The 25,303-nt window shown below is 29.2% G+C and overlaps 4 protein-coding genes and 1 pseudogene across 16 annotated transcripts; 1 reads left to right on the forward strand and 4 right to left on the reverse strand.

The window, feature by feature from the left end:
* Window positions 1-1,545: 1,545 nt before the first annotated feature.
* Window positions 1,546-14,206, forward strand: LOC145195814 (uncharacterized; annotated as a pseudogene). The gene is made up of 8 exons (XR_016454584.1): window positions 1,546-1,964; window positions 2,252-3,586; window positions 10,512-12,356; window positions 12,552-12,652; window positions 12,784-12,945; window positions 13,145-13,327; window positions 13,464-13,596; window positions 13,856-14,206. The product of XR_016454584.1 is annotated as an uncharacterized LOC145195814 (transcript).
* LOC149885618 (uncharacterized) lies at window positions 7,269-9,388 on the reverse strand. The gene is made up of 2 exons (XM_090092735.1): window positions 8,415-9,388; window positions 7,269-8,089 (listed from the first exon to the last, which is right to left on the reverse strand). The coding sequence occupies exons 1-2, from the start codon at window positions 8,956-8,958 to the stop codon at window positions 7,326-7,328; spliced, it is 1,308 nt and encodes a 435-aa protein (XP_089948861.1). The 5' UTR covers window positions 8,959-9,388; the 3' UTR covers window positions 7,269-7,325.
* Window positions 9,059-9,824, reverse strand: LOC149885619 (E3 SUMO-protein ligase ZBED1-like). The gene is made up of 3 exons (XM_090094226.1): window positions 9,332-9,824; window positions 9,254-9,290; window positions 9,059-9,161 (listed from the first exon to the last, which is right to left on the reverse strand). The coding sequence occupies exons 1-3, from the start codon at window positions 9,822-9,824 to the stop codon at window positions 9,059-9,061; spliced, it is 633 nt and encodes a 210-aa protein (XP_089950352.1).
* On the reverse strand, window positions 13,686-18,095 carry LOC145183074 (uncharacterized). 3 transcript variants are annotated; one of them, XR_016454038.1, is made up of 5 exons: window positions 17,709-18,095; window positions 17,092-17,145; window positions 15,521-16,568; window positions 15,158-15,288; window positions 13,686-14,125 (listed from the first exon to the last, which is right to left on the reverse strand). XR_016454038.1 is itself a non-coding variant. In XM_090092736.1 (4 exons), the coding sequence occupies exons 1-4, from the start codon at window positions 17,827-17,829 to the stop codon at window positions 15,244-15,246; spliced, it is 1,128 nt and encodes a 375-aa protein (XP_089948862.1). In that variant the 5' UTR covers window positions 17,830-18,095; the 3' UTR covers window positions 14,737-15,243. The 3 variants fall into 3 exon arrangements, 1 of the variants encoding a protein (XP_089948862.1); XR_016454037.1 differs by lacking the exon at window positions 13,686-14,125 and adding an exon at window positions 14,737-14,806; XM_090092736.1 differs by lacking the exon at window positions 13,686-14,125 and having other exon boundaries at window positions 14,737-15,288; window positions 15,661-16,568.
* Window positions 18,096-19,587: 1,492 nt separating this feature from the next.
* On the reverse strand, window positions 19,588-25,175 carry LOC145191249 (uncharacterized). 10 transcript variants are annotated; one of them, XM_090092724.1, is made up of 6 exons: window positions 24,893-25,175; window positions 24,087-24,144; window positions 21,586-24,015; window positions 20,707-21,245; window positions 20,278-20,399; window positions 19,588-19,966 (listed from the first exon to the last, which is right to left on the reverse strand). In XM_090092724.1, exons 1-6 carry the CDS (start codon window positions 24,954-24,956, stop codon window positions 19,835-19,837), a joined length of 3,345 nt encoding a protein of 1,114 aa, XP_089948850.1. In that variant the 5' UTR covers window positions 24,957-25,175; the 3' UTR covers window positions 19,588-19,834. The 10 variants fall into 10 exon arrangements, with proteins under 10 accessions (XP_089948850.1, XP_089948851.1, XP_089948858.1 ...); XM_090092725.1 differs by having other exon boundaries at window positions 21,586-23,928; window positions 24,893-25,051; XM_090092732.1 differs by having other exon boundaries at window positions 21,586-23,928; window positions 24,637-24,934.
* Window positions 25,176-25,303: the final 128 nt, after the last annotated feature.

Genomic DNA, 25,303 nt, shown 5'->3' on the forward strand with positions numbered 1-25,303 from the left:
AAAACTAGCCGGCACTCGTCGCAAGCATGTCGAGAACTATTGAATGACATTAAACAGTTGACATATTTATGTAGTTCTCAAACAGCATTAGATAATTTATTTGAAGAGCTACTTAAAGTTAAAACTGCCTTAGCTGAAAGTCTTCCTACTGAAAAAGGTATTATTTTACATCCAACAGTTCAACCAGAAAACTGGAGCAAATCTGTAACAAAGTTACCTAAATCATTTAATCTACCAGTTAGACACAAAAGAAAGTTAAAGCGAGTTGGTGTGATATACAACCAAAATAAAGCTTCAACAGAAATGTATTTGAAAGTTGAAAAAGAAGATCCTTGTAATTCTGAAATTATAACAGATCACTTAATTGAAGAAAATTGTGAAATCTTTACTGTTGAAAGTGATGTTCAGTTAAATAATGTGTTAGTTGAAGAAGTTAAAACTGGCAAAAGCAATGGACATAGCAGAGCCACTAGTAACTGTTTTTAACCGTATTTTTTAATAAAAGTAAAAAAATTTATCGATTTTGTTTTCCATTCCTTTTTTTAAAATAAAATGATAATAAATGTAGCTGTAGTGTAGAGTCCTTTTAAAGAGGTTAGGGGCCTTCGGCTCATGTATTTCTTCTTATAGCTATAAAATAAGTAACGTTTAATTGTAAGGTTTTCAATGGGAAGAAACATTCACTAAGAGCTTCCTACTTAAAAGAGCATTTCGTAATTAATTAAAAACACATATTGATTGGTTAAATAGTCGTAGATATAGTCTACCGGCAACATTTTCTCTTGGAATTTTTATTATTTGCAGAAACCCTGACGCAAGAATAAATTGATGGATGCGTTAAGCAAGCCCGCTCCTAAACATTGGCGTTATCGATGAGTTAGTTCCTGAACTTGTGATTTTATATCGCGTTACTATGTGATATTTATATGGTTGCCATAGTCCTGGCGAGCGTAAGGTCTGCTTGGGCCTAATTCAGAGAATTATCTCCACTTTTAACAGCAAGAGGTACTTCATTAAAGACTAAAGAAAGTTATACAGCACTCATTTCCAAACTGTTATGGTATATGTCAGTGAACCCTGGCATCATATGGAATTCCCATAAATTTAATATGGAAAACAAATTTTGTCTTTGTTTTTTCGCATATGGATTACGCTTGACCTGCGTTCTGTGATAAGACCGAAGGACTTTTTGGGGCACCTAAAATAAAGACCTTAAAATGTGATGTTTGCTGACACTTTCTGATACCCCCTTAACACTGTCACGTATTATTTCAACACTTCCTTTAAGCTAATTTAATAAAGTTCACTTAACTTAAAATTTATAAGTTGTCAAAATCATATATTTATATCTGTCATTATTTTATTTTTTTGAATGAAGTTTTTTTTAAAAAAAATATTTATCGGCTATCGTCAATTTCGGCTAATGCAGCATGTTGAACCATTTTCATATTTCAAATTTTTTATAAGTTATAAAATTTTAATTATAAAAAATGACGTCAATAACCTTTGCGTAAATATTTTCCGGAGTCTGCAATTTTCAAATTCTGCGAGACGTCCTTTTGAGACTAACTAAAGATCGCTAACCACAGAAACGAAACTTACCAAAACACGATTTAAATAACTGCTTTGATTATGCTTATCTAAAAATTACTACTTTGACTATGGGAACATAGAACAAAATAGTCACAGAGTGTAAAGTTTAACACGTCCAAATTCAGAATATGGTAGGTAAGCCTACTATCAAAGTTTTCCTTGCAAATCTGAGCAATGGGGAGAAAAAAAGCAGATAAAATAAAGCTTGATCAACTTGAGAACCGAAAGAAAGGTGAGTTAATGAATGTAACAAGTTATGATTATGTTTATATCCTCCCATGCTCTAATAAAGCTCATAAGATAAAGACGCGCTAGAGTTCATCAGCTGTATCAATAAAATTAACATTCTTAATTCATAAATCTATCTCTATGTTTTTATAGTAACCTGAAAACTTTGACTGGAACTTTCAGCATTATTTGAAAAGCAAACTACTTATTAATATTTTTAAAATAAAAAAATATGCAGAAATGCTGTCTATTTTTTTAATTTAAGGAAAAATGAATAACTGTGTTTTTTTAAAAGATTTATCTTTTCTCAGATAAATCTGTATTGTTTGCTAATTTTTAACTTTAAACATTAGACAGCATTTCTGCATATTTTTTTATTTTAAAAATATTAATAAGTAGTTTGTTTTTTAAATAATGCTGGAAATTCCAGTCAAAGTTTTCAGGTCAAAGCAGGTGGTAAAAGTCAGTCAACACCCTGTCAAAATCCTGACAAAGCCTCTAATGTAAAAGTTGTAAAAACAGTAAAAAATTTTAATAGTTTGATACTGCCAAGTTTATTGCTGCTGTAAAAGATTTTGTAAAAAATCTAAAATTGAAATATGTTGTGATTGCTCATCTGTTGAAATTTATAGAAAACATGGAAATTTAAACAAAAACACCTTTAATTTATATGAAGAAAAAAGTATAGAAAAGAGGTATATATGAAGATAATGGAAAAAAACTGACTATAAGTGAAATGTATCATGCAATATCAGAAAAAAAAAACTCCATCGATTTTCTTGTGAAATTCTTGTCTGAGAGCTACAAAATGTTTTTCATCGACTCACAACTTTTTCAATTAGAAAGAAAAAAAAGCAAAACTTAGCAGAAGAAAAGAAAGTTATTTAAGTGAAGAAATAATTTTGCTTTAAAATCATACTTTCAGTTTAAGTAAGTCAAATCTTAGTAACTGTATTTTGCATTATTTTAAATGTTTGTAATAATTGTCAGCGTTCTGGTTAATATTATACTTAGCCAGTAAGTATTTTGTTGATTTTTTTAATGCAAAGTAAACTAAACCTTTAAGGTTAAAAAAAAAATGTAGTAAACTAATTCTAAAAGTGCTTTAACTCCTTGTTAATTCTTAAATAAGTTCTAAAGTTAACTCCTTTAATTGAGTAAAGTTGAGTTTCTGTTACAACAAAACGTGCTTAAACTCTGCTTCATTAAATTTTTTTATATACTACTTTATAAATATTGTAAAAAGTCCTGGTATTTAAATAGTGTGAAGAATAAATATTATGAAATGAAAGAATGAATTCAATTCTTTCATTTCATAATATTTAATTTTTTAGAAAAAATATTTAATTTTTTAGAAAAAAGAATGAGAAACTAAAAAATAAAACTATGCTTCAATGAAATGTTTCTTAAATATTACAATAAAAGGTGGTATAAAAAAGTTCTATTAACTAAAAAAGTGTAAAAGATAAAATTCATGGAAGAGAAGAATAAATTTTATTAAAAATAGAAAAGAATTAAATTTGAAAAAATGCAAAAAGGGCCAAATTAGAATAAGCAATTTTTGCTCAATAACTTTTTTCATTTAATTTTACCATTGGACAACAGTTCAAAGAGATAAAAAAATGAATTTATAGTTAAGTATCTTTTTTTTCATCATTATACAAATTAGTTCTTAAATTTTTTGAATTTTGTACATTTTAATAAATTTTGTATAATTTATTAGTGGTTTATATTTTTTAGATGTTACTGTTACCATAGCAAAGAGGTTTGATTTAATTATTCAATGTGTTTAATTAACTTTGCAAAACATTTAACTTCTGTTTGTAATGCGTACATAGAAATTTTCAGTTAAAATTTTTGGCATATAAGGAAAAGTAATACCTGTATCATTGTTTGCATAATTATTTTCAAATAGTAATAAGTGGTTAGGTAGTGAAACTTGCGCTATTTGATTTTCACAGCTCCTATATTTTGTTTTTATTAAAACATAATGAATAATACTTTCTGGCCAACCCAAAGCACTCTAAATTCAACCTGTAAAAATTTTAAAAAATCATAAAAACAATAATACTCGCCATTTTTACAACATAATCGCAGGTTTAAAAAAGCTACATAGTGATTAAAATTAAGGATCTGGTTTTAATGGCTTATTTGTTAGCACTTTTATAAGTCTTGATCAGATGAAATGCTTAAACATAAGCTGGGCAATAATGTAATATTGTTTATGTATATAATTTTATGAAATGGTTAAAAAAAACTATTGTGTTTTAAATACTTAACTGACAAATATATAATTTTTAGCAGTGGCTGTTTCATTTTCTACAAGTGACTACTGACATTATCAAAATAAACTGCTGTCCAATTTGATTAATGATTTTAAAGAAAACTAAAAAATGCAGTATGATGCAGTAGAAGTTAATGAAGTTTATAGGTGATTCTAACACTAAATATAGATTACAGCTCAAGATATGTTCACATTTTAAAAATTGAGTTTTCTCAACAAAGAAAAATATTCAATCTAGGTAATCCAATAAAAATCAAATGAGATTTAAATCTGGCTATTTAGGTGGCTATTCCATATAATTGAGTATTCTTCCTTCCTCATGAATATATTGTCTTCACAGCTTTAAAGAGTGCTCCACTAAACAGCTCCCTGGCAACAGCGCGTTTAACTCTAAAAGGTCATGTATCCCTATTTCCTTAGCGTTCCCTTGATTTTAATTGATTTGCTAGCTCGGTTGTTTTGAAAACAACCTGAAATCATGAATGATCCAGTTCCATGTTTAAACTTGGGAACAATGCTCTACTCCAACGCTTGTTCTTAATTTTATCAATAAACAAAATTTGGTGCTCCACCCCAATTATTTGAAACTGGGACTCATCAAGTTAAATGACTTTTTGCTGTTGGTTAATTTTCCAGTTTTTGTTTTTTGTAGCTCAAGCCAATATTTTTACTTTACTTTGTGAGGGTAATGTCAATTTTTTCATTGCAATTCAGCCTTTTAATCTACATTCTTGTGTCTTTGAATAGTTAGATAGTTTAAAGGACTATTTTTTCTTGTGTTACTTTCTACTGTCAGTTTTTGGAGATCTTCAATTTGTAAAAAGAGAAACACTTTTCCCAATAAACTTCAGATGTGTTTGCTAAGCTTTTTACAGTAACGTATTTAAAAGTATCAGTTTTTGAAAGAAATTTAAAAAGTTTTATTTGTAATCCTAATTAAAAAAGTAGTAACAACTTTAAAATTGTACTGCTATTATTATAATTTTATTTGAGTAGAACCTTTTTCAACTTATTCCACTTCTCCAAGTCACTCATCAATCTTTTTTCTTTTTTCTTTTTTTTTAATAATTTGAAGAAAATAGTGCTAAAAGTACTTAAATCACCAAATAATTATTTTTTCATCGTCCAGATCAATATTCCAAATAATTTTGAAATCAAGACTTTTTCATATCCATACTCTTTATGAGTGTTTTCCTCTTTTCCTTTCAATTCATCTAGAATTCATAAGACATTTTGCTATTTGTGAGGAAGTGATAGTTAATATTAGTTAGTGTTTTAAAAACGAAAACACTTTCATTTACATATAGTTATAGGTAAAGCGAAGATAATAAACAGTTAACTATGAATATTATTTTCATTATAATTGGATAACCAAAAATACAATGGTCCAGATATGAAACAACTTCATTAGGGGCTTTAGCTGCAAAATGTTCTGCATATAAATCCTGAATGTAGGTCTATACTGCATATAAGTCCTGAATGGCACTGGTTTTGATTTCAAAGTTGACACATAATAGTCTTGTTCTAAATATGGGAAGAAAGAATTTTTTTTTAGATCACTGCAGTGTCCTAATTTTGTATTGTATCTTCTGTGGCATCATTAACCTGTAGATTAAACACATCGCAGTTTTAGATTAAACACAGCACAGTTTTCTTTAAGTGAGATTCAAGTTAAAATTTCAAGTTATTTACAGGGCTAAAATTAGAACAGTTAAGAGGAAAGGGGGGGGGTGGGCTGATTAATATTGCTTTTAGCTTCTGTTCCGTTTGAACTTTTCCACCTTTACTACATCACTTTAGAAATCCAAGTTCGATGTTAAATTCAAATTAAAAGATGCCATGTTGCAACAGTACTTACAATATGTATCTGAATTTTGATTTTAAAATCAGCAATCGATTTTTGCCACTGTTCGGATGATTTAAAGCCAGTCTGAGAAAATTTCGTTTTTTTTTTCGTGTTAAACACGAAACAACTGCTTAAAATAATTATTTAAAGTGATCAACTATTGGTAAAAAAAAAAAAGTTAATTACTATTTAATATTATCATTTTTTACTTTTCCAATGAAACAACCTACTTAATAGTATGATACCATTCCCATATATTGCATTTTGAAGCAGTGATATTTAAGTTCTAAATATAATTTCAATTTCCAATTTTACTTAGTTCTTGAAGCATTGATTTAATTTCTAATTTTAATTTTACTTCTTTTGAATCAGTTCTGATGAAATTTCAGTTCAGTTTTTATGATTTCAATCATTTTAATTCTTATTTCAGTTTCTAAATTAGTTCATATTTTACTTCTATCAAATTTCACAGCAATTAGTAGTCCTAACGACACATTTTTTTGAAAAAATTAAAGTGTAGTCTTGAAGTGTATGAATTTGGTTAACTTGTACTTGTTGCATTCAAAAAAAAAAAAAAAAAAAAAAAATCTTATGGCTCTTTCCGGGGCCTTAAAAAAAAAAACTTACCCCACCCCGTGGTAAGTTGGCGCAAACTATAATAAATATTACAAACGTATTAGTGAGTAAAAATTTATAAAAATTTTTTAATATTTCTATGAGCTAGAAGCAGTTAGTAGTTCGAATATGAAGCCAAAACAACACCCCACCTTTGTTCCTGGTAGCAAAATCCACTAAAAAATTTTTTTTGTAAAAAATAAATTAAAAAAATTTTTTTTTGTAAAAATAAACTTTTTTAATATTGTTACAAATAATAATTTTAAAAAAATTGATTTTATAAAGATATTTTTGTTTTCCAGCTTCCTTTGTGAAAATTTTTCCAATAAACCCCAAATACCTTTCAATAAACTGCCTAAAGATCCTGAAAAACGACAACTACTAAAAAAACCTGACTGATAATAGTAAATCAATTGTGACTGGAATATTTATAGTAGTTTTATTCATAGGACCCAAGATGAAATGGTCAATTAGGAAAGTTCCCTGAGATTTCTGATACTTTTTGATAAAAGACTCTGCAGATAAACGCAATTCGTCAACTTACCCCTGCTGACAACTAGCCCCGGTCTCCCCTATCATTATTTTAAGAAATAATGTAATACATAAGTTTCAAGAAAAAAATTTTAAAATTTTTTAATTTAATAATAAACATCTAAATAACCATACAAATAGTCATAAAATAGTCATTCAATGATTCAATTGAGTTATAATAAGATTTTTTTTTTTGAAATTGAAAGAAAATATCTGGTTGAATTATAATTACAAGTTTTTGTTCAGTTTCATAAAAACTCTCATCTCTAATGATTTTTTCATTCGATTGCGGCGACCAACAGTTAAAATTCCACAAAGTGAAAAAATCCTTTCTACAAACGCCTGTGATGCTGGGGCGGACAGTAAATCTTCAGCCAAAATTGCAATCTTGCTATACTTGATTTTGTTTTGTTTCCAAAAGAGCAGGCCGTTACTTGGCAGCGCTTCATCACCGCTTATGTCAACCAAATACCTTGACAGCTGACTTGCAACAGTGATATTGTCTTGGTTATAAATCTTTCCTTCTTTTGTAAAGATTTTATTTGACAAGAACTTAAAGCGCTTTATGGCAGCAAATTCACATTCAGATCCATTTGACTCAGCAGCAGCTTGTAATTCTTGTTCTACTCCACAAACTTTTATTATATACATCTTTGCTGCATGGAGCAAGGTGTCCATTTCCGGTGTGAGGATAAAGACAGCAACGGTTGGATCTAACAAACATGCAGCAGACGGAAGAGGATTAAATGTATCTGAGTCCGGCTGCAGAATTGATTGAAACCGTTGACGTAGATCTCCAAGAAGATTCGCTGTCAAAGACTTGTTGGTAGGATATTCTTGTAAATGGCATTCCAAATTGAGTATAGATGGTAGAACCTGTGAAAGAGACTGGGCATCGGTCTGAAGTATATCTGTTTGTACTGCAAATGGTTCCAAAAGTGAAGAAATGTTTTGAAGACGAACCCATTCACTTGCTTTGAATGTGTCGATTCCTAAATTTAAGTAAACTATCTGTAATTAAAGTTTACTAATAACAATTGTAATTACTAATAATTGCCATTGGTGTACGTCTCATTTTTCCATTCTGTTGTGATGCGATTTAAAAGGCAGGGTAAAGTCTTTCCGTGTTTTTAGCAAACCTAATTTAAAGACTATATACCCTGTCTTGTTTTTTAATGATAATGACTAATGAACTTACAATTTATTACATTTTCGTTTTTTTAGTTTAAATAAGGTAAGACACAATTTTGTAGATTTAATAAATTTCCGAAAACAATTTATATACACTAATAACATAAATAATAAAATAATATGTACCAATTTCTGTAAGAACTTCATTCACCGATGTCTTTATTTTCAACAGCCGGTCAATCATCTGATATGTACTGTTCCATCTTGAGGTGCAGTCGGTTATCACAGACTTCCCACACTTGTCAATAAGTTTCTCAATTGCCACACTTGATTTCCTAATTCTTGATACAACTTGTCTCGTTTCTAAGATGGTTGCACTATAATGTTCATAAACTGGTTTTATGAGAAGCTGGAGTGTGTGAGCCATACAGGGCATTCGACGATATGGAATATGATCTGGTAGGAATAAATCAGTTTGTTCTGACTGAGACTGGATCTCTTCCTCATCAGTTTCATGTTCAGACTCGTCAGATTCAAACTCATAAGATTCAGATTCGTCAGATTTCTTAGCTGCATGCACTTCCTGTAAGAGCCTGATGGCTTTAACCATATTCGACCCGTTGTCTGAAACAATCAACATAACTTGATTTTCTCTAATACCCCACTGGTCAAGACATTTCTTTAAACATTCGGCAAGCATCTCACCCGTGTGGGGATGTTGGAGTTCCATCAAATTTAGGAAAGCATGTCGTGTTTTATCAATGGTGGTGTCATAGAAACAAGCAGATATTCCAAGGAACAATGCTGTGAGACCCTTCTTCGTCCAACCATCAAGACAAATTGTTACTTTGCGTGTACGATTTATCAAGTCTTTCAGTTGTGCAGATTGTCGAAGAAAACGCTCGTTTATCCGCTTGTTCAGTGTTGCAGACCCTGCAATATAAAATTTAAATCAGTTAAAATTTAATGCACATCAGTTTGTGTAGTTAGTTACTATAGTGTTACATTAATCATACTATAATTACAGGTAAACATTTAAAAAATGTTTAGCATTGAATGAATCTAAAACAATAATTTAAAAATTTAGTTGTGTTAATTATTACTTGGCAATTTAAATTTTGGGTCAAGCGTTTTTATCATCTTTCGAAACGACGGCTGATCTAGCAATACCATTGGATAGCTGGTATTAACAATCATTTCAATCACGCTATCCTGACGCACTTGATATTCACTTGAGTCCGTTGGCCACGCGGTGATTCGGTGTTCAAAGCTCTCTCTTATTTTCTGGGTTTTTGTCTTTCCACTATTTCGGGAAGATGTAGAATTGATTTCATCAATTTTACGTTTCAAAAACATTTTTTCTGCATTTCGTTTTTTCTTTTCATCCGTGTAACATTTGTGTGTCTCTTTATGTATTCTCTGAATGTGCGCTACTAAGTTAGTGGAATTTTTTCCGGCAAGAAATGCGCCACACGCGCCCTCATTATTTATGTCCTGTACTAGACACATGGATTTGTCAGTTTTTTCATCGTAAACGAAGAATTTCCATACAGGACTGTCACGCTTCCTACCAGCCAACAACCTTGATAAACTCATTATTCTGTTATTGATTGATTTGAAACTCTTAAGAATCTATAGATTTTTATTTTATTTTACAACAAAAGATTGGACCAAGGACGTATTAATAGATGGACGTTCAACGCATTGTTATAGATCATAGGTGCCGCCAATTAGCCAAAAACTATGCGTGTTACCGTCATTTTTCAAAATTCATGATACAGATACTCCGACTTCTACCCGTCAAATTTCCGTCAAAAAACCTCCCTCAGTAAACCCATTATAATTATGCATTTACTGAAGCTTATGGTTATAAAAGACAAAAAAATTAATCAAAAGACAAAAAAATTAATCAAGAGCAAAATTAATTAATGAGCATTTTTGTTTAAGCATTTTTAAACTGTCATGTAGAGCTACTTTAAGTTATAATGATCTTATTATTTTTATTATTACTGTTGTTACTAATACTAACAACAAAAATAATAAAAATGATAAGATCATACTTTTAGTTGCATATTCTTGAGCCTTTTACAAATGAAGTACAACCTTATTTTTAAGCTTTTCTAAATATTATATCAAAATAAAAATGATAAGATCATACTTTTAGTTGCATATTCTTGAGCCTTTTACAAATGAAGTACAACCTTATTTTTAACCTTTTCTAAATATTATATCAAAAATAATAAAAATAATAATCTTATATTCATATTTATTATCTCATTACAGGATAAATCATGAGTCTTCATGAGGAATATTTAAAACATTTATGTAGAAAGTGTGGCTGCATAATAAAGCAGGATAGTCACTATCAATTAAAACCTGTTATTATCTATAAACAAGCAATTCTGAGTTTTTACAAGCTGGATATAACTTCAGACGATCAAAAAGTACATCCTGAATACTTATGCAAAACATGTTATATGGTTTTATACAGGTTAGATTTAAAATTCAAAAAAGGCTCTGAAGTTGAAAGGAGCGATAAATTCTTCACTTTTTCTGAACACACAGAAACTTGTTATGTATGTGACACACTCACAAGAGTTGGTAGAAATAAAAAAGTAAATGTGAAAAATATACATCAACAGTTAAAAGCAATTGCATCAAAACATGGTTTTGACGGTTATAATAAAAATAACAAAAATTATTTTGTAAAAGTTGAAATCAATAGTTATCGCCAAGCTGTTAACAAAACTTTGTCACTAGAATCAAATGGTATGTGGAGATTATTAGTTTTAAAACGTGAAGTGCCATTATCAAATAGTATTATTAAATCTCTTCCAGATCAACTAAATCTTCAATCTGCTAATATTATATTCTCCATTATTTCATGTATAAATATCTGTAAAGGTAATAATGACTTCCACTATTTAATCAGAGATAAATTTTCTGATTTTAAAAATTTTCAAAGTACATCAAATGAGGATGTTGGAACAATTGAGACGAAAGAAGGCAATACAGTTGAAAACTATAAAATTATTAGACATAAAAATTGTTCATTAATATGCTCAGAAGTCTGTTGTAATTCTTGTACCATCTACCGTACTAACTTGCGTGTAATGGAATCCAGGTTAAAGAGTAAGGAAAGTCAATCATCTATTACATCTAATAGTTAAAAGAATGACCGCTACTTTTCTAAATCAGAACTATTAACAAAAATTAAACTTTTAGAGAATGAAAGAAAAGAAAATCTTGCAAAACAACAACGAATGCAAAAGAAACTTGAAAAATCTATAATAGAAGAAGGTGTTGTTCTTCAAGAGGAGGAACAGACAATTATTGAGGAAACATATGAAAAATATGGAGAAGAAAACCCATTTACTGAGGACTCACCTCAAGCACTGTTGTGGCAGCAACAAAAAATCCAGGCTGGACTTAAAGACAGAAGGTCTATGAAGTGGCATCCTTTAATTATAAGGTGGTGCATCAGTTTATATTTGAAATCTCCAAGTGCCTATCGTCATATTTGTTCAACACCATTTTTAAATCTACCTTGTAAAAATACTGTTCAGAAATATATCAACTTCACTGACCCAGGCTGTGGTTTTAACAAAGATGTGATATACAACTTGACTAGAAAAATTGATTTACCAAATATAAAAGAGCACCAAAGATATGTTTCAATAATTGTTGATGAAATGAAAATAAAAAGTGGTCTTGCTTTTAGCTCATCAACTGGAAAGTTGGTTGGTTTTTCAGAAACTGGGTCAATTAATGAGCTGCTCTTGAAGTTTGAAAATAAATATGCAGAAAATAAAGAAAACAGCAACTTGGAAGATCCAACAGCCATACCATTGGCATCATATGTAACTGTGTTAATGGTGAGGGGCATCACATCTTCTCTAAAATATGTATTTGGCCATTTTGCTTCTGCTGGGGGTCTTTCAAGCAGCCAACTGTACTTTACCATATGGGATGGTGTAAGGCAATTAGAGTCTATTGGTCTAAAGGTGATGGCAATTGTAGCTGATGGTGCATCTCCAAATAGAAGTTTTATGCGTCTCCATGCTTGGAATTCTGAAGAAAATACCAAAGATGGTGTAATTTACTGGACTTGGAATGAGTTTTGTCCTGGTATGTATAAATAATTGTATATTGCATTACAATTATAAAAAATTTTAAAAATATAGTTACACTGAATTCATGGGCAGTTATGACTTTAAAGATGTTAGTTTTCAATAAGCACCAGTAAAATGAGGCACAACATTAAATTGTTCAAAAAAGTCATCTTTTAAAATATTTTTGAGACTTCATGTTTTTATTCTTTAGACCGAAAGCTATTTTTCATTTGTGATGTACCTCATTTAATGAAAACCACTAGAAACAACCTCGAAAATTCACATGGAACCTCTTTAAGTAGAAATCTTATGGTATGTATATATTTTTTGTGAAGAATATTATCACATGCTTTATTTTAACACATACATATACATTAGTATTGTAACTATGATCGTAGGTATCTGGTTTACAGATATATGTAACACTTTTTTGTTTGTTTCAGATTGATGGTCAGCAGCTTGTTTGGGATCAAATAATCAGCTTGTATGACTGGGATCTTGGAATAGAGAGAGATGCAGTGGGGTTGACAATGGGACACAAGTTAAGTGAAGAACACATAAATCTCAACTCAAGAACACGTATGAGAGTAAATCTAGCAGTGCAGGTTAGAATAAAACAAATTCTACTTCTGTTCAGGCATATATTTTATATATGCCAGGAGAGAGGGCTTAATGGCTATATTAACAATACATATATGTTCCCTTAGCCTTTTTGTAATTTGTCATATTAGGTTAATAGCTGCTGTGGAAGAAATAAAAGTATATTTTTTGTCACTGCCTATAAAATATTTTATATACAAAAAGGTATTGAGTTCAACAGTGGCAAATATGTTAGAAGAACAGGGGCTCCATTCTACAAAATCGTTAATCAAATTTATTAGAATGATGGACAAATTTTTTGATTGTTTAAATGTTTCAAAGATTTATAATTACACTCGAAAGCCAGATCTTGATATTTATAAATCCATAGATGATGTTAGATTTAATGTAAGTTATTTTATGATTATATCAAGCTCTTTCATGTAAAAAAGTTCAAGTACTTTTGTAGTATATGGAGTACCGATACCTTTGTTTACATGGCTGATCTGTTATCTATTTAAGTTTTTGTTTTTTTTTCATTTAGTGGCTCCAGAACACATTTTTGACTTTTATCAATAATTGGGAAGAACAGTGCCAATTAATTCCTAATTTGTCTCAAGCAGAAAAAAACAGATTTTGCTTAAGTAAACAAACTCTTGAGGGACTTCGTATTACTGGTAAATAGAGTTCTACTGTATCACGTTGGTCAATTGAATATAAATAGTTAGATGCCTTTTTTTTACGCAGAGAATATTATAAATAATCATTTTATATTTTCATATATTTATTTCAATTTATTGTATATCAGTTATGTAAATATAAAAGTTTCTTCCATACATATTTTTAAGTTGCTCTCATTAAATGTTGTATAGTTGCATATGTTCTGAAAACTTAGTTGCCACAATAAATTCAAGAAAAAACTTATTTCTTTTTTAGTGAATTCGTTTATAGCCCTTGGAAAGTTGTTGCTTGTAGAAGGAGCGGAATACATTTTGTCCGAAAAGTTCTGTCAAGATCCATTAGAGGAATACTTTGGGAAGCAACGAATGCGATTAGGTTGTAATGACAATCCTACGTTAATTGAATACAATTCCAATGCCCTTGGCTTAAATGTGGCAGGAGATAATTTAATTCGTGTTTTTGGTTCAAGTGCAAAGGGCCGAAAGGATGAATTCCAAATGCTTGATGTGAAGGACACTGATCTACCTTCAAGTAAAAAGCGAAAAAAATGATTTAATGTAAATCTTTTCTAAGTTACATAAAAATATTACTTTTATCAAGCAGTGACTCCACTTTAAATGTCAAAATTGCTATTTTTATAGCACCACTTAGTCTCGGTTGTCTAGCGGTTAGGACGCTTACTAAGTAGTAGGTAACCCAGTTCGAATCCTAATCAAGACTAAGTTCTCAGATCTCCTTTTTTTTAACAGAGTGAGACAAAATGACTAAGTTCTTATATCATTAATTACGCAGTGTCGCTTGCTGTTATTACTTTCAGCTAATATTACCAACATAACTTGTAAGATAATCTACAGGCATTGGAAAATTAACGCATCTGTGAAAAAAAATGTTGCTATGTTTTTGACATAAAATTTGTTTTCATTCAACAAGTGTTGCTGCTATTCTGCCTCTGTAAATATTTTCCAAAACGTTAAGTTAGCTAAAAAATAAGTTTGAATCTTCAGAAACACGCACCTTTAATAAGATTTGGTCTAGGTCGATCCATTTTTTGACAAGGAGAGAAAATATTCACTAAGTCGTATTATTTTTATGGAGACGAAAAATATTTCTATCATGTTACATTTGCTATATTTATGTTTGTTTTTTTTTCTGTCATTTTTTTTACTTCACGCTGCAAAAGAAAAGTTCCTTTTCATCCAAATTTATCTAAAAAACAAAATGCCAAAAGAAAATTCAAATGGCATAATCAAATTTGAAATCACGCCGTTGGTTTTTAACACATTAGGAACAAGTGAAGTTAGAAAATTAACACTATATGTTTTTGTAATTTTTAGAATATTAGAAGTATAGTTTTACTTTTTCTGCTTAAACTTAATTTTGATTAATTCAGCATTTTTAATTAGGTTGTGGCTATAACCGTCATGCCACATAGTGAACTTCGCTTTGACAGCTATAGACGCAATTGTCCGTCAACGGGTGAATAGAAAAAATATAATTAAAGTAACGCTCATAAGAGCCAGATATTGAATTTATTTATATATAAAACTAGCTATTTACCCGTTGAAAATCAACTCAGCTTATTTAGTAAATCAAGATACACATTAGATATAGTTCAGAACATACACATTATCGTTAAACCATGTTTAAATTCTTGATATACTTGTATGTACAAGTAGATTTTCCGATATCTAAATAAAACAAACTTCATTAAATTTCATTTAAAAAAAGAAAAACATAATGAGACCCTCAACATCAGCAAAACAAAAGATATTTCAAAAAAAGCAAGCAAAAATAGCTGTAAAATTGATTCATGTTTGTTATTAATAATTCTTTGTTAACAAAAAGAAAATACACTAAACATAAGATATAGAATAAATATGTAAGATTTAGGTAATATACTAATTCCTATATTGACATTACTTTTTAAAATTTTTCTTTTTATGCAATGTTTTTCTTAATGCTGGTTCACCTTTTTCAGAAACATTATTTCCTGTTTTTCCACTTTTTCTATTTATTATTCGGACCCAGGCTTTCAAAAATGAGCGTGTACGTATACTCACCCACTTTCTAAGTATGATTTCTTTTAACAAATCCTTCAAAGGTTGAGATTCTACATTTTTTGTAAGAGATGTCCAACTCAAATCAATGAGAAAACTTGCTTGGAATTTTTTCATTAAAACATCTCTCAGATCTTCACCTTTGTATTTGATAATTAGGTTAGAGTTCAATACTGACCTGGCAACATTCTCAACCCTTCGAATGAATATGTAAAAATCATCATTTACTGAAAAAATTCCACCTCTATTTATTTTATCTGTCCAACCTCTGGTATATTCTAAAAACGTTTTATTTAATAATTTATTATCAGAATCAGATTCCCATGACTTAATAAGGTCTATTACAGCTTTACTCAAATCAGTGTTTTTACGATTAGAATACATTTTTCGCAATGAAAATGGAATAAATCCAGCTACATAGCGAACAGTTTCTTCTTCTTCTGGTGTTAATTTTAAATCTAGCTCTTTACAATTTGATTCCAACAATACATGATTTCTCCACTCAATGACATTCTGAAACCATGTTTTTAATAGAAATGAATACAGAAGGTCAAACCCAGCTTTACAATTAGAAAAGTCACAGACTAGTTCATTCCATGTAGAGCGTAATATTTCATTTTTGAAAAGACAGTGTAAAAGAGTACACTGTTGCTCTCTTAACTGACATGTGTTTCCCCTCAAATTAACAATAGGAAGAAATGCTTCAAAAACATTTTTGCAAAATTCAATCTTTCTTTCTACAGCAATTTCTAGTATGCATAAGGATAACTCAGCTGCATAATTTCCTGGAGTTTTAAACCCTTCAATTTTTATACTAAAAGCTTCATCTAATGTAGCTGCTTTTAAACTTTCTTGAAAGAATTTAACAGAATTTTCATATAACTCTTTTGTGAGCTCCAATGATAGAAGTTCTATAAAATAAAAAAATTAATGGGAAAAAAATTTGCCAAACAAGAAGTAACTTATGTATGTATGTATGTATGTATGTATGTATGTATGTATGTATGTATGTATGTATGTATGTATGTATGTATGTATGTATGTATGTATGTATGTATGTATGTATGTATGTATGTATGTATGAATGTATGAATGTATGTATGTATGTATGTATGTATGTATGTATGTATGTATGTATGTATGTATGTATGTATGTATGTATGTATATATGTATGTATGTACATATATATATATATATATATATATATATATATATATATATATATATATATATATATATATATATATATATATATATATATATATATATATATATATATATATATATATATATATATATATATATATATATATATATATATATATATATATATATATATATATATATAGTGTCCATGCGTGTGTTTATATACAAATTTGAATTATAAAAAGTTGATTACAGTATACAATTTTCAATAATTATCTTTAATTTACCTTTTTCTTTAATACTTGATTTTAGTTTAGTAGCTTCACCATTATTCACATAATCTAAATAAAAATAAAGTATATTTAATTATCAAAACTTAAGTAAAATAAGTTTTTTATATAAAATAAGTGATTTATAGGTTTACTATCTTTTATCTTGACTTAATTTTTAATTTCTAGGAAAAAGGCTGTTTTTTTTTTTTTGTTCAGTCTTTCTAGTTTTTATTTTAAAAGCTTTTGGCCCTTTTTTATGAAAGATTGCTTAAATTGAAGAGATATTGTAAGCATATTTGACTAATTAAAAGTATTCAGACTTATTACAACTGAAAATATTTTAAATTTAAATTTTTTTAATACAACCAAATCTTTAAACAGCCATTTTTTAACTGTGCACATTTTCTAACACTGGAATATGTTGTAAATGCAATACACTAAACATAAGATATAGAACTTGCATTCTTCTACATGGAAGTTCAATAGTACATAACAACAATTTAAAGTTTTGAATAATTTCTGAAATCAAAGTTAAGAATTATTACAATATTTTCATAATCTGGGAGTATTTGCAAATATAAAATAGCACCAGTTTAGACATTAAGTTCCACAACATGTAAGTATAAACACACCTTTAGTGCCAATGTAACATTTCTTTTCATGTTTTTTAAAATTGGATTCTCTAAGATACTTATTATGACATTTTGTACAGGTAAATTTAGTTATTATGCGTTCTTCTGTTTTCTTCAGCATTTTGGTTTCTTCTGCAATCAGCTTCTCTGTAGGAATTGCTGGTGGTATGAGCTCCAATTCAAAATCCTCTGCTAACAATTCCGCTAACTCTTCGAGATCTATCTCAATAAAGTCATCCACAACTATTTCACTTTTGGTTATCAATATTTTCAAGTAAAAAAGAATAATCTTCTTGATTAATAACAAAGGAATCGAGTGTAGGGGAGAAATACTCCTATTGAATTATAAAAAAACCCGTATCCGCGTCCCGCATTGCGCATAAATCTGTGATAATTTTACATAAGTTATTTTTGTAAACAACATGCGTAATTTATTCAATGATATATTAAGATTAATTTTATTCTTATTATATCATTTATTTAAAATATTTTTCAAAATATAGCCTAAACCATAATAGTTTTTTAATTATAAAAAATATCCACATTTCATATTGGATATTTTATTGAGGAGATTTTTTAGAATTAAAAAAAAAAAATGCAAAAAAACTTTTTTCCTCTATTTTTTTGTAGAATTTTTTTTTATAAGAGATTATTTTTTCTTTAGGCAAAAGTTTTGTTTATTTGTTTGTTAAAAGGGGCGGATAGGGGGGAGATAGGGGCGAACGTAATACCGTGGATACTCTACTTTTTGTAAATCTATAGAAGAGAGTGGTCTAAAACGGGCCTCTCGGTTGAGACAGGCCCCCACCTCATCTAATCTTATGCTTAGCCAAATATTATTAAAATTTAACATTAGTATGTTGTTCAGCTAACCATAAGAAAACTATCCCCGGAAAGAAAAAAGCCCTGTTTCACCCTCACTTTTAAAATCTTTTTTAACCCATTCTTTTATAAGCAATATTGAAAATACTGTCTTTAACAAAATGTTGATCAGATATTATAAAAAGGTAACAATTAGAGGAGTACCGGATATGATATCCGACCGGATAATCCGGTCAAAATGCCGAATATTTGTATATCATATATTTGGCCGGATAAATCACTATAATATCCAACCGGAGTTATCATATATCTTAGATAATCTCTCATCCCACCTGTACACATATTGTTATGCTGTAGTAGTTTCTATCACTCAGTTACAGAAGAGATTTGAGCACATTCTGTCTCAATTGAGTTTACTTCGAGTGTCAAAATTCTAATATGGTTAAGGAACAGATGATTATTTATTACTAAAGTATAAGTAACTGTCAGTTCTTGATTAAAACTCGGGTTTTATACATTTATTAAATAAGGAACCCATTTTAGGCTAACACTAGGGTGAAATGGGCCCCTGGCATCTCTCTTTTTATCGGTTGCTTCTTAACGTAAGGCATAAATGCATCTTTAATTTTCAGATAACAAATTGTAGAGCATAAATTGAATATCCTTTAAAAAATTTGTTTTTAGGTTTGTTTGTACGAGGCTAGTTGATTGTATCATTTTTTGAAAAGGGGGATATTTTAGACCACTCTCCCCAAATATTTAACAAATCACGTTGTTTAAAAACTGAAACAAATTAGGCCTATTAAACAGGCTATTTAAAAATGATATGATATTTTATTAAATTTGTTAAGTTATTGTCTGATTTAAAATTTAAAAAACAACTAGAATTAGACAGGTTCGTACCGAGCCAACTTAGCGCTTCGGGAAAGCAAGAAAAATTGTGCTTCCTTCCTCTTAAAAAAATTAAATGTTATTGTCTTTAACTCTGACATAACTTTTATTTAAAGAGAAGGGGGCGCAATTTATCTCATTTACAGAACAAAAGAGCGCTCTTTTGTTCACTAAATGAGCTTTTATTAATTAGAGTTTATATAAGGAGGCGCATTTTTAGCACAAGTTAAGATTAAAAAAAAAAGATTTCCCTTAAAATTTCCTTTATTTTTTTCTTAATTATAATTAATTCACGCCCTTAGCACGGCCCTGTAATTAGAATAGAATGGAACTAGATTTTTCATGTCATTTAATGTTTTTAAAACGATTTGTGGCTATGAAAATAGCCGTTTTTTAAACTTGATAGGGTTGTATCATTGACATTGGAAAGTATCACTGACACCCGCATCTTTGATTGAAATGTGGGCACACTCGCAATGATACCATTGTGGGCATTTTGTGCATTGCACCCAATCGTTCTTTTTAGAGGATGTGTTCTTGCAAATCTGTAATAATAAAATATTAAAGGTCATCCTTGTAATCACTACTACAATATCTATTACTCCATCAATCTCTCAAATTTCATAGACAGCTATAATTTAGATATAACTGTAAACAACTCAAAGAAACAAGGAAACATATGTTTATAAGGATAGGACCTAAAATGTAACAACGGTATATATTTATTTTTCGCCAACCAAATCGCATTTAATTCAAAGTGGACGAACAAAATAGTAAAGGAACAGGTTATTCCCTAATACAATATTGGAATAAAAATTTCAGCTTATTATTATGTTAAAATAAAATAAACACTTGCCCTGCAAATATCGTACAGACGTTCAAAACCACTTTCAAGGTTCTTTAAACACCTACCGCATAAAGTATCGTATATATATTTACGAAATTGTACTTCATTAAATGGATCATTGATATTTTTTTCTGAAAACACAATTTTAAAGAAAGTTAAATAAAATAGAAAATAAAAAAGTCGTGTAATGATGCATTTTTAAATAGTCGCAGACAAATTATAAGTTATGCAAACTATAATTAATAATTATAATTTATTGAACAAATAATTAAATTTATAGTTAATAATGCATAAATGAATTTATATATGCAATTAATTAAATATAAGCAACATAATAAAAAATTAGTTATAAAATCGACAACTAAAAAAATACTAATATATAAATATTGCACAAGATGCACTCTATGCAGAATGCATATTGTGTAAAAATAATGATACCTTCACAAAGTTGTAATGCATAATAGCATATGTAAACACCGCAGTTGTAACTATCCTTCTGTAAACAATGACTTGGGGCTGAAATGACTGTTGGGTTTAAAATGTTAAACTTTAGTCGAAAAAAGTCTTTAGCAACAGCAATGGATTTATTGTGTGATAAATTATTTGGCATAATATTGCAATGGAGTGGATCAAGTACAGTTATTTCTTTTGTTATAACTTTTAGATGTATTAAAATCCAATGAGAATTAGTTGGGTTAAAAGGAATAAGGACTTGTTCTATAACTTTAGTATCAACATCTCTCCATAAAAGCCATAAACTTTTTGAACAGCTTAAAGCTAATGCTTCAGTTGGACCCAAATATTTCATTGAAGGGTATCTTTTTTCAAAGCAATGTAGAAAACTTCCTATGACTTCATCTTGAAGCCAGCCTTTTTGAAAACCTGGAGTGCTTTTTTTTAAATTAAAGGAAATGTCAGATGGTATATTGTTTTCTAATGTCAAAAGGGAAATAAAAGATATTTGGTGAGAGCCATGTCTAAATATATCAATAAATTTAAAAAATATATATATATATATATATATATATATATATATATATATATATATATATATATATATACACACACATATATATACACACATATATATATATATTTATATATATAAACAAACACACATATATATGAATAATTTATATTTTACACAAAAATATAAATAATATACTGAAGGAAATATAGTTTATTGTTTTATTTACTGTCTAATATATTATCCATTACATCAAATTAACTTGAATAAGCAAATTTATTTAAAAGCTAAGATATTCATAGAAAATATGAATAGTAGCAAGTATTTGAAAATGTATTTAAATATCTTACGTAATGAGAGTGTTGGTGAAATCACAAGTTTCAATCTTATCGCATATTATTGTACTTTGTTTATCATGAATTAGATCAACATGTTGCTGAGACAATTTCAGAACTATCTCTTCTTTTTGGTTTTGTGCAGGATATTGATATGGTTTTGTTTCCTTTTTCCTATTTTCTTTTCTTGTTCTCTTAAATTTATTGGGCTGCCATTGATTATCCAACTTCTTATTTGGTTCAAAATTTAAAAGGTTATTGTGTGGCTTTACAGGTATCTCAATTGAATTCATATTTTTTATGGCTTCAGCTTGACTGATCATGTCTTCCAGTTGTCTGTTCATTGAAGGAAGTTGCAAATTTATTATCATGGGATGAGAAATTAATGTAGATAATTCATCAATATTTTTTTGAAACCTTTCAGTCTCATTTATAAATGTTTGTGATTTTTGCTTCACTTGATTATTACCAGTATTAACAGCTAAAGATACTTTTGTGTAGTTTTTTTCTTGAGTTCTTAAAAGAAATGATCGTAACTTATGAACATGCTTGCAAAGGATTATGATGTCATTACAATTACACCTATATAAATGCTGACACAAACCCTTACAGGCAGGATTTAGACATGATTCTGAACACAAACTTTCCTTACATGTGTCGGTTAGAATGTCAACATTGTATGTTACATCTTTTGATTGACTCTTAACTGTGTACTGAGTTAATGAACATTTAATAATACATTTATCTGAAATCAACATTCCTTTTTCATGTCTCTTTTTGTACTTTTTTGGGAGAGATACTGTTCCAAGATAAATGTTGTCTCTTTTGTGGCGCCAATAACTATCTTCCTCAATTGTTAAAAGTAAATTGATTAAATCGTCTAACCTTTTATTAGGTCGTCTTTCCATATAAACTGTTTTCAATTTGTTATGAAATGACTCACATAACATATTAGTATCAGTGTCAGCATGTTGAAAGTTGCGAAAGCAAGAAGCCCATTTTATATGTCGAGGAGCATAGTATGTAACAAAGTAACTAATGAAGTTAGGACATTTATGTTCATATGCCTTTACAAAACCATTCATAGTTGATAAAAAAACATCAGGGTTTTTTTCGTCAATGATTGTCTCTAAGATCCTATAAACTTCTTCTTGTAAATTAGATGGACCGACTAAAGGAAGTTTATTGCGCCATGCCCGTTTTACATGCCATTTGCATAGCAAGTGGCGCACATCTCCGAAAACATTATTGAAAGAATTCCAGCCTGACAAATCATCATCTGTCATAACAGCATTAACTTTTACAGAATGATTGCATCTCCTTTTTATTTCCTCTAAGAATGGTGTTATGGTTTGTTCATCTGCATGGTTAGAAATAAGAAAAGCTACTGGATAACCCCTTTTAAAATCATCTCGAACTAGTAAAGTTACAAGAGGAAATGCATACTGATTGGTGCAGTGTGTAGCATCAATACAAACAATTTGTGATGAATGCTTTTTAAACATTGATAGTTGATGCTTAGTTTGTATACCAACCACAAAGGAATCCTTATTAAGGTCAATGTCGTCATACACTTTTGGGCCGATAACAGTTTGTTGTCCTTGTGGCTTATAAACCAGAATGCTATTAAAATCTTCAGACTTCAACTTTTGAACAAGTAAAAAAGTTGAAATGCTATCATCAGGGTGAAGCCGACACCCCTTTTTTACTGCTCTGTTGATATCAGAAATATTCTTTTTTGTAAGAAGATGTGATTTAGTTAAAACAGCATTTCTATTTTGTCTGTCTCCAAAACTTTCCCTAAGATCACAATAAACCGTATTTACAGGTACACCTAATGATAATTTAGTAGAAATATTTTTTTTAATATTACCTGGGATAGGTTGGTACATGGTATTTGTAATACTAACACTGTGGTTATGAGTTTTGATATACTGCACATTTGTGACACCATTTTTGTTTACTGTGACAATCATTCTGGCAGGGCAGAAGGCACCTGATTTAACACTCCCTCTGTAGTACCTTTTATTAGTTTTTCTTGCTGGTTCACTAACAGAGCGATGCGGCTTAGAATGAGCATCATTTTGACAAATAAAATAACTTTTTTTTACATCTTTTTTTATATTTTTTCCAGTGAAAAAACTACCAGTTTGTTTACTGAAAAAAACATAACTATTAAGTTCCTCCTTTTCCTTCCATGCTAAGAATTCAGATTCTGATAAAAAATTGTAGGATTCTTTGGAAAATATACCTTCATGACATTCCTCTATGTGTTTAATAAGTTTGACTTTTTGAAAAAATACTTGGCCGCAGTCTTGATAGTGACATGGAGTTCTTTTATCTTTGGATTGATCATCTCTAAAAATGGTTTTATGTACCTGTAAAGCATGTCTTTTCATATTATCTTTTCTTGTAAATGACATCATACAAGCAGAACAGATAAAACTAAAAACAAAAATTTTTAATTAAGTCTTTATATACTTTAGTTACTTATTGACATCAATTAAGTATTTTACCCGGGTTTTTTTAACTGAATTTCTGTTAAACTATTCAATGGATTGATTGATGACAATGCTGAAAAAAAAAAAATGTCATTTTTGTTTATAATTCACTACAGAAAACCACTAAAAAGTGTCATATTATCAACAAAATGGTTCTTTTAACTATTTAATTTTTGAAAAGGGGGGATTTACTCTCATATGAAAAAAAATCCTTGAAAGAGGAGATTTATTGTTTAAAAAAAACTTGACAAAAGTAAAACTTACTCTTATAACAAAAACTTTAAAAAGGGGAGAATTACTCTCATATGAAAAAAATCATTAAGAGAGGAGATTTACTCTTTCAAATAAAACTTGACAAAAGTAAATATTACTCTTACAACAAAAACTTTAAAAAGGGGAGAATTACTCTTACCACAGAACACCACCAAAAAGGTTCATTTTATCAATGCAATTGTTCTTTTTAACTATTTAATTTTGAAAAGGGGAGAATTACTCTCATATGAAAAAAATCCTTAAAATATGAGATTTATTGTTTCAAAAAAAACTTGACAAAAGTAAAACTTACACTTTTAACAAAAACTTTAAAAAGGGGAGAATTACTCTTCCACAAAACACCACCAAAAAAGTTCATTTTATCATTAAAATGGTTCTTTTTAATAATTTAGTTTTGAAAAGGGGATAAATACTCTCATATAAAAAAATCCTTAATTTAAGAATTTTTTTATATGAGTTTTAAAGCTTATAAGAGGAGATTTACTTTTTTATGGGACTTACTCCCACTATCGATATTACATAACAACTCAAAAAACTAAAAACCCTACCTTCATAAGGATTTATTTCTGCAGTATTAACAAATGATAATTTATCACTAAGCTTGTTAAACATTTCTTTGTTTAATTTCACAATAAGGTTATTTACTTTAACAACACCATGAATTCAAAAACTTTACTATTCACGACAAATTTTTACGACTAAAACATGCGACAAACTTTATGCAGGTTAATTTACGGGCTAATGTTTACGTCGGGAGTATTTCTCCCCTACGTAAAATTCATAACAAAGTTTTCTGCCATACTCATTTTATGTTTCGCTGCTCAGAAAAATACTTTTAAAAATATTTTTATTGGATAGTCGAGACCATCTTTTTCCGACGTCGAAAAAAATAAATTTCACCTATTATCGTCGAAAAAAATAAATTTCGCAATTATCACCTATTGTTTCACTATTGTTAT

This window comes from Hydra viridissima, unplaced genomic scaffold, assembly GCF_058129835.1.
Source record: "Hydra viridissima isolate aposymbiotic clone 2 unplaced genomic scaffold, HvirCarnegie_v1 scaffold_7, whole genome shotgun sequence".
Taxonomy (NCBI): Eukaryota; Metazoa; Cnidaria; class Hydrozoa; order Anthoathecata; family Hydridae; genus Hydra; species Hydra viridissima.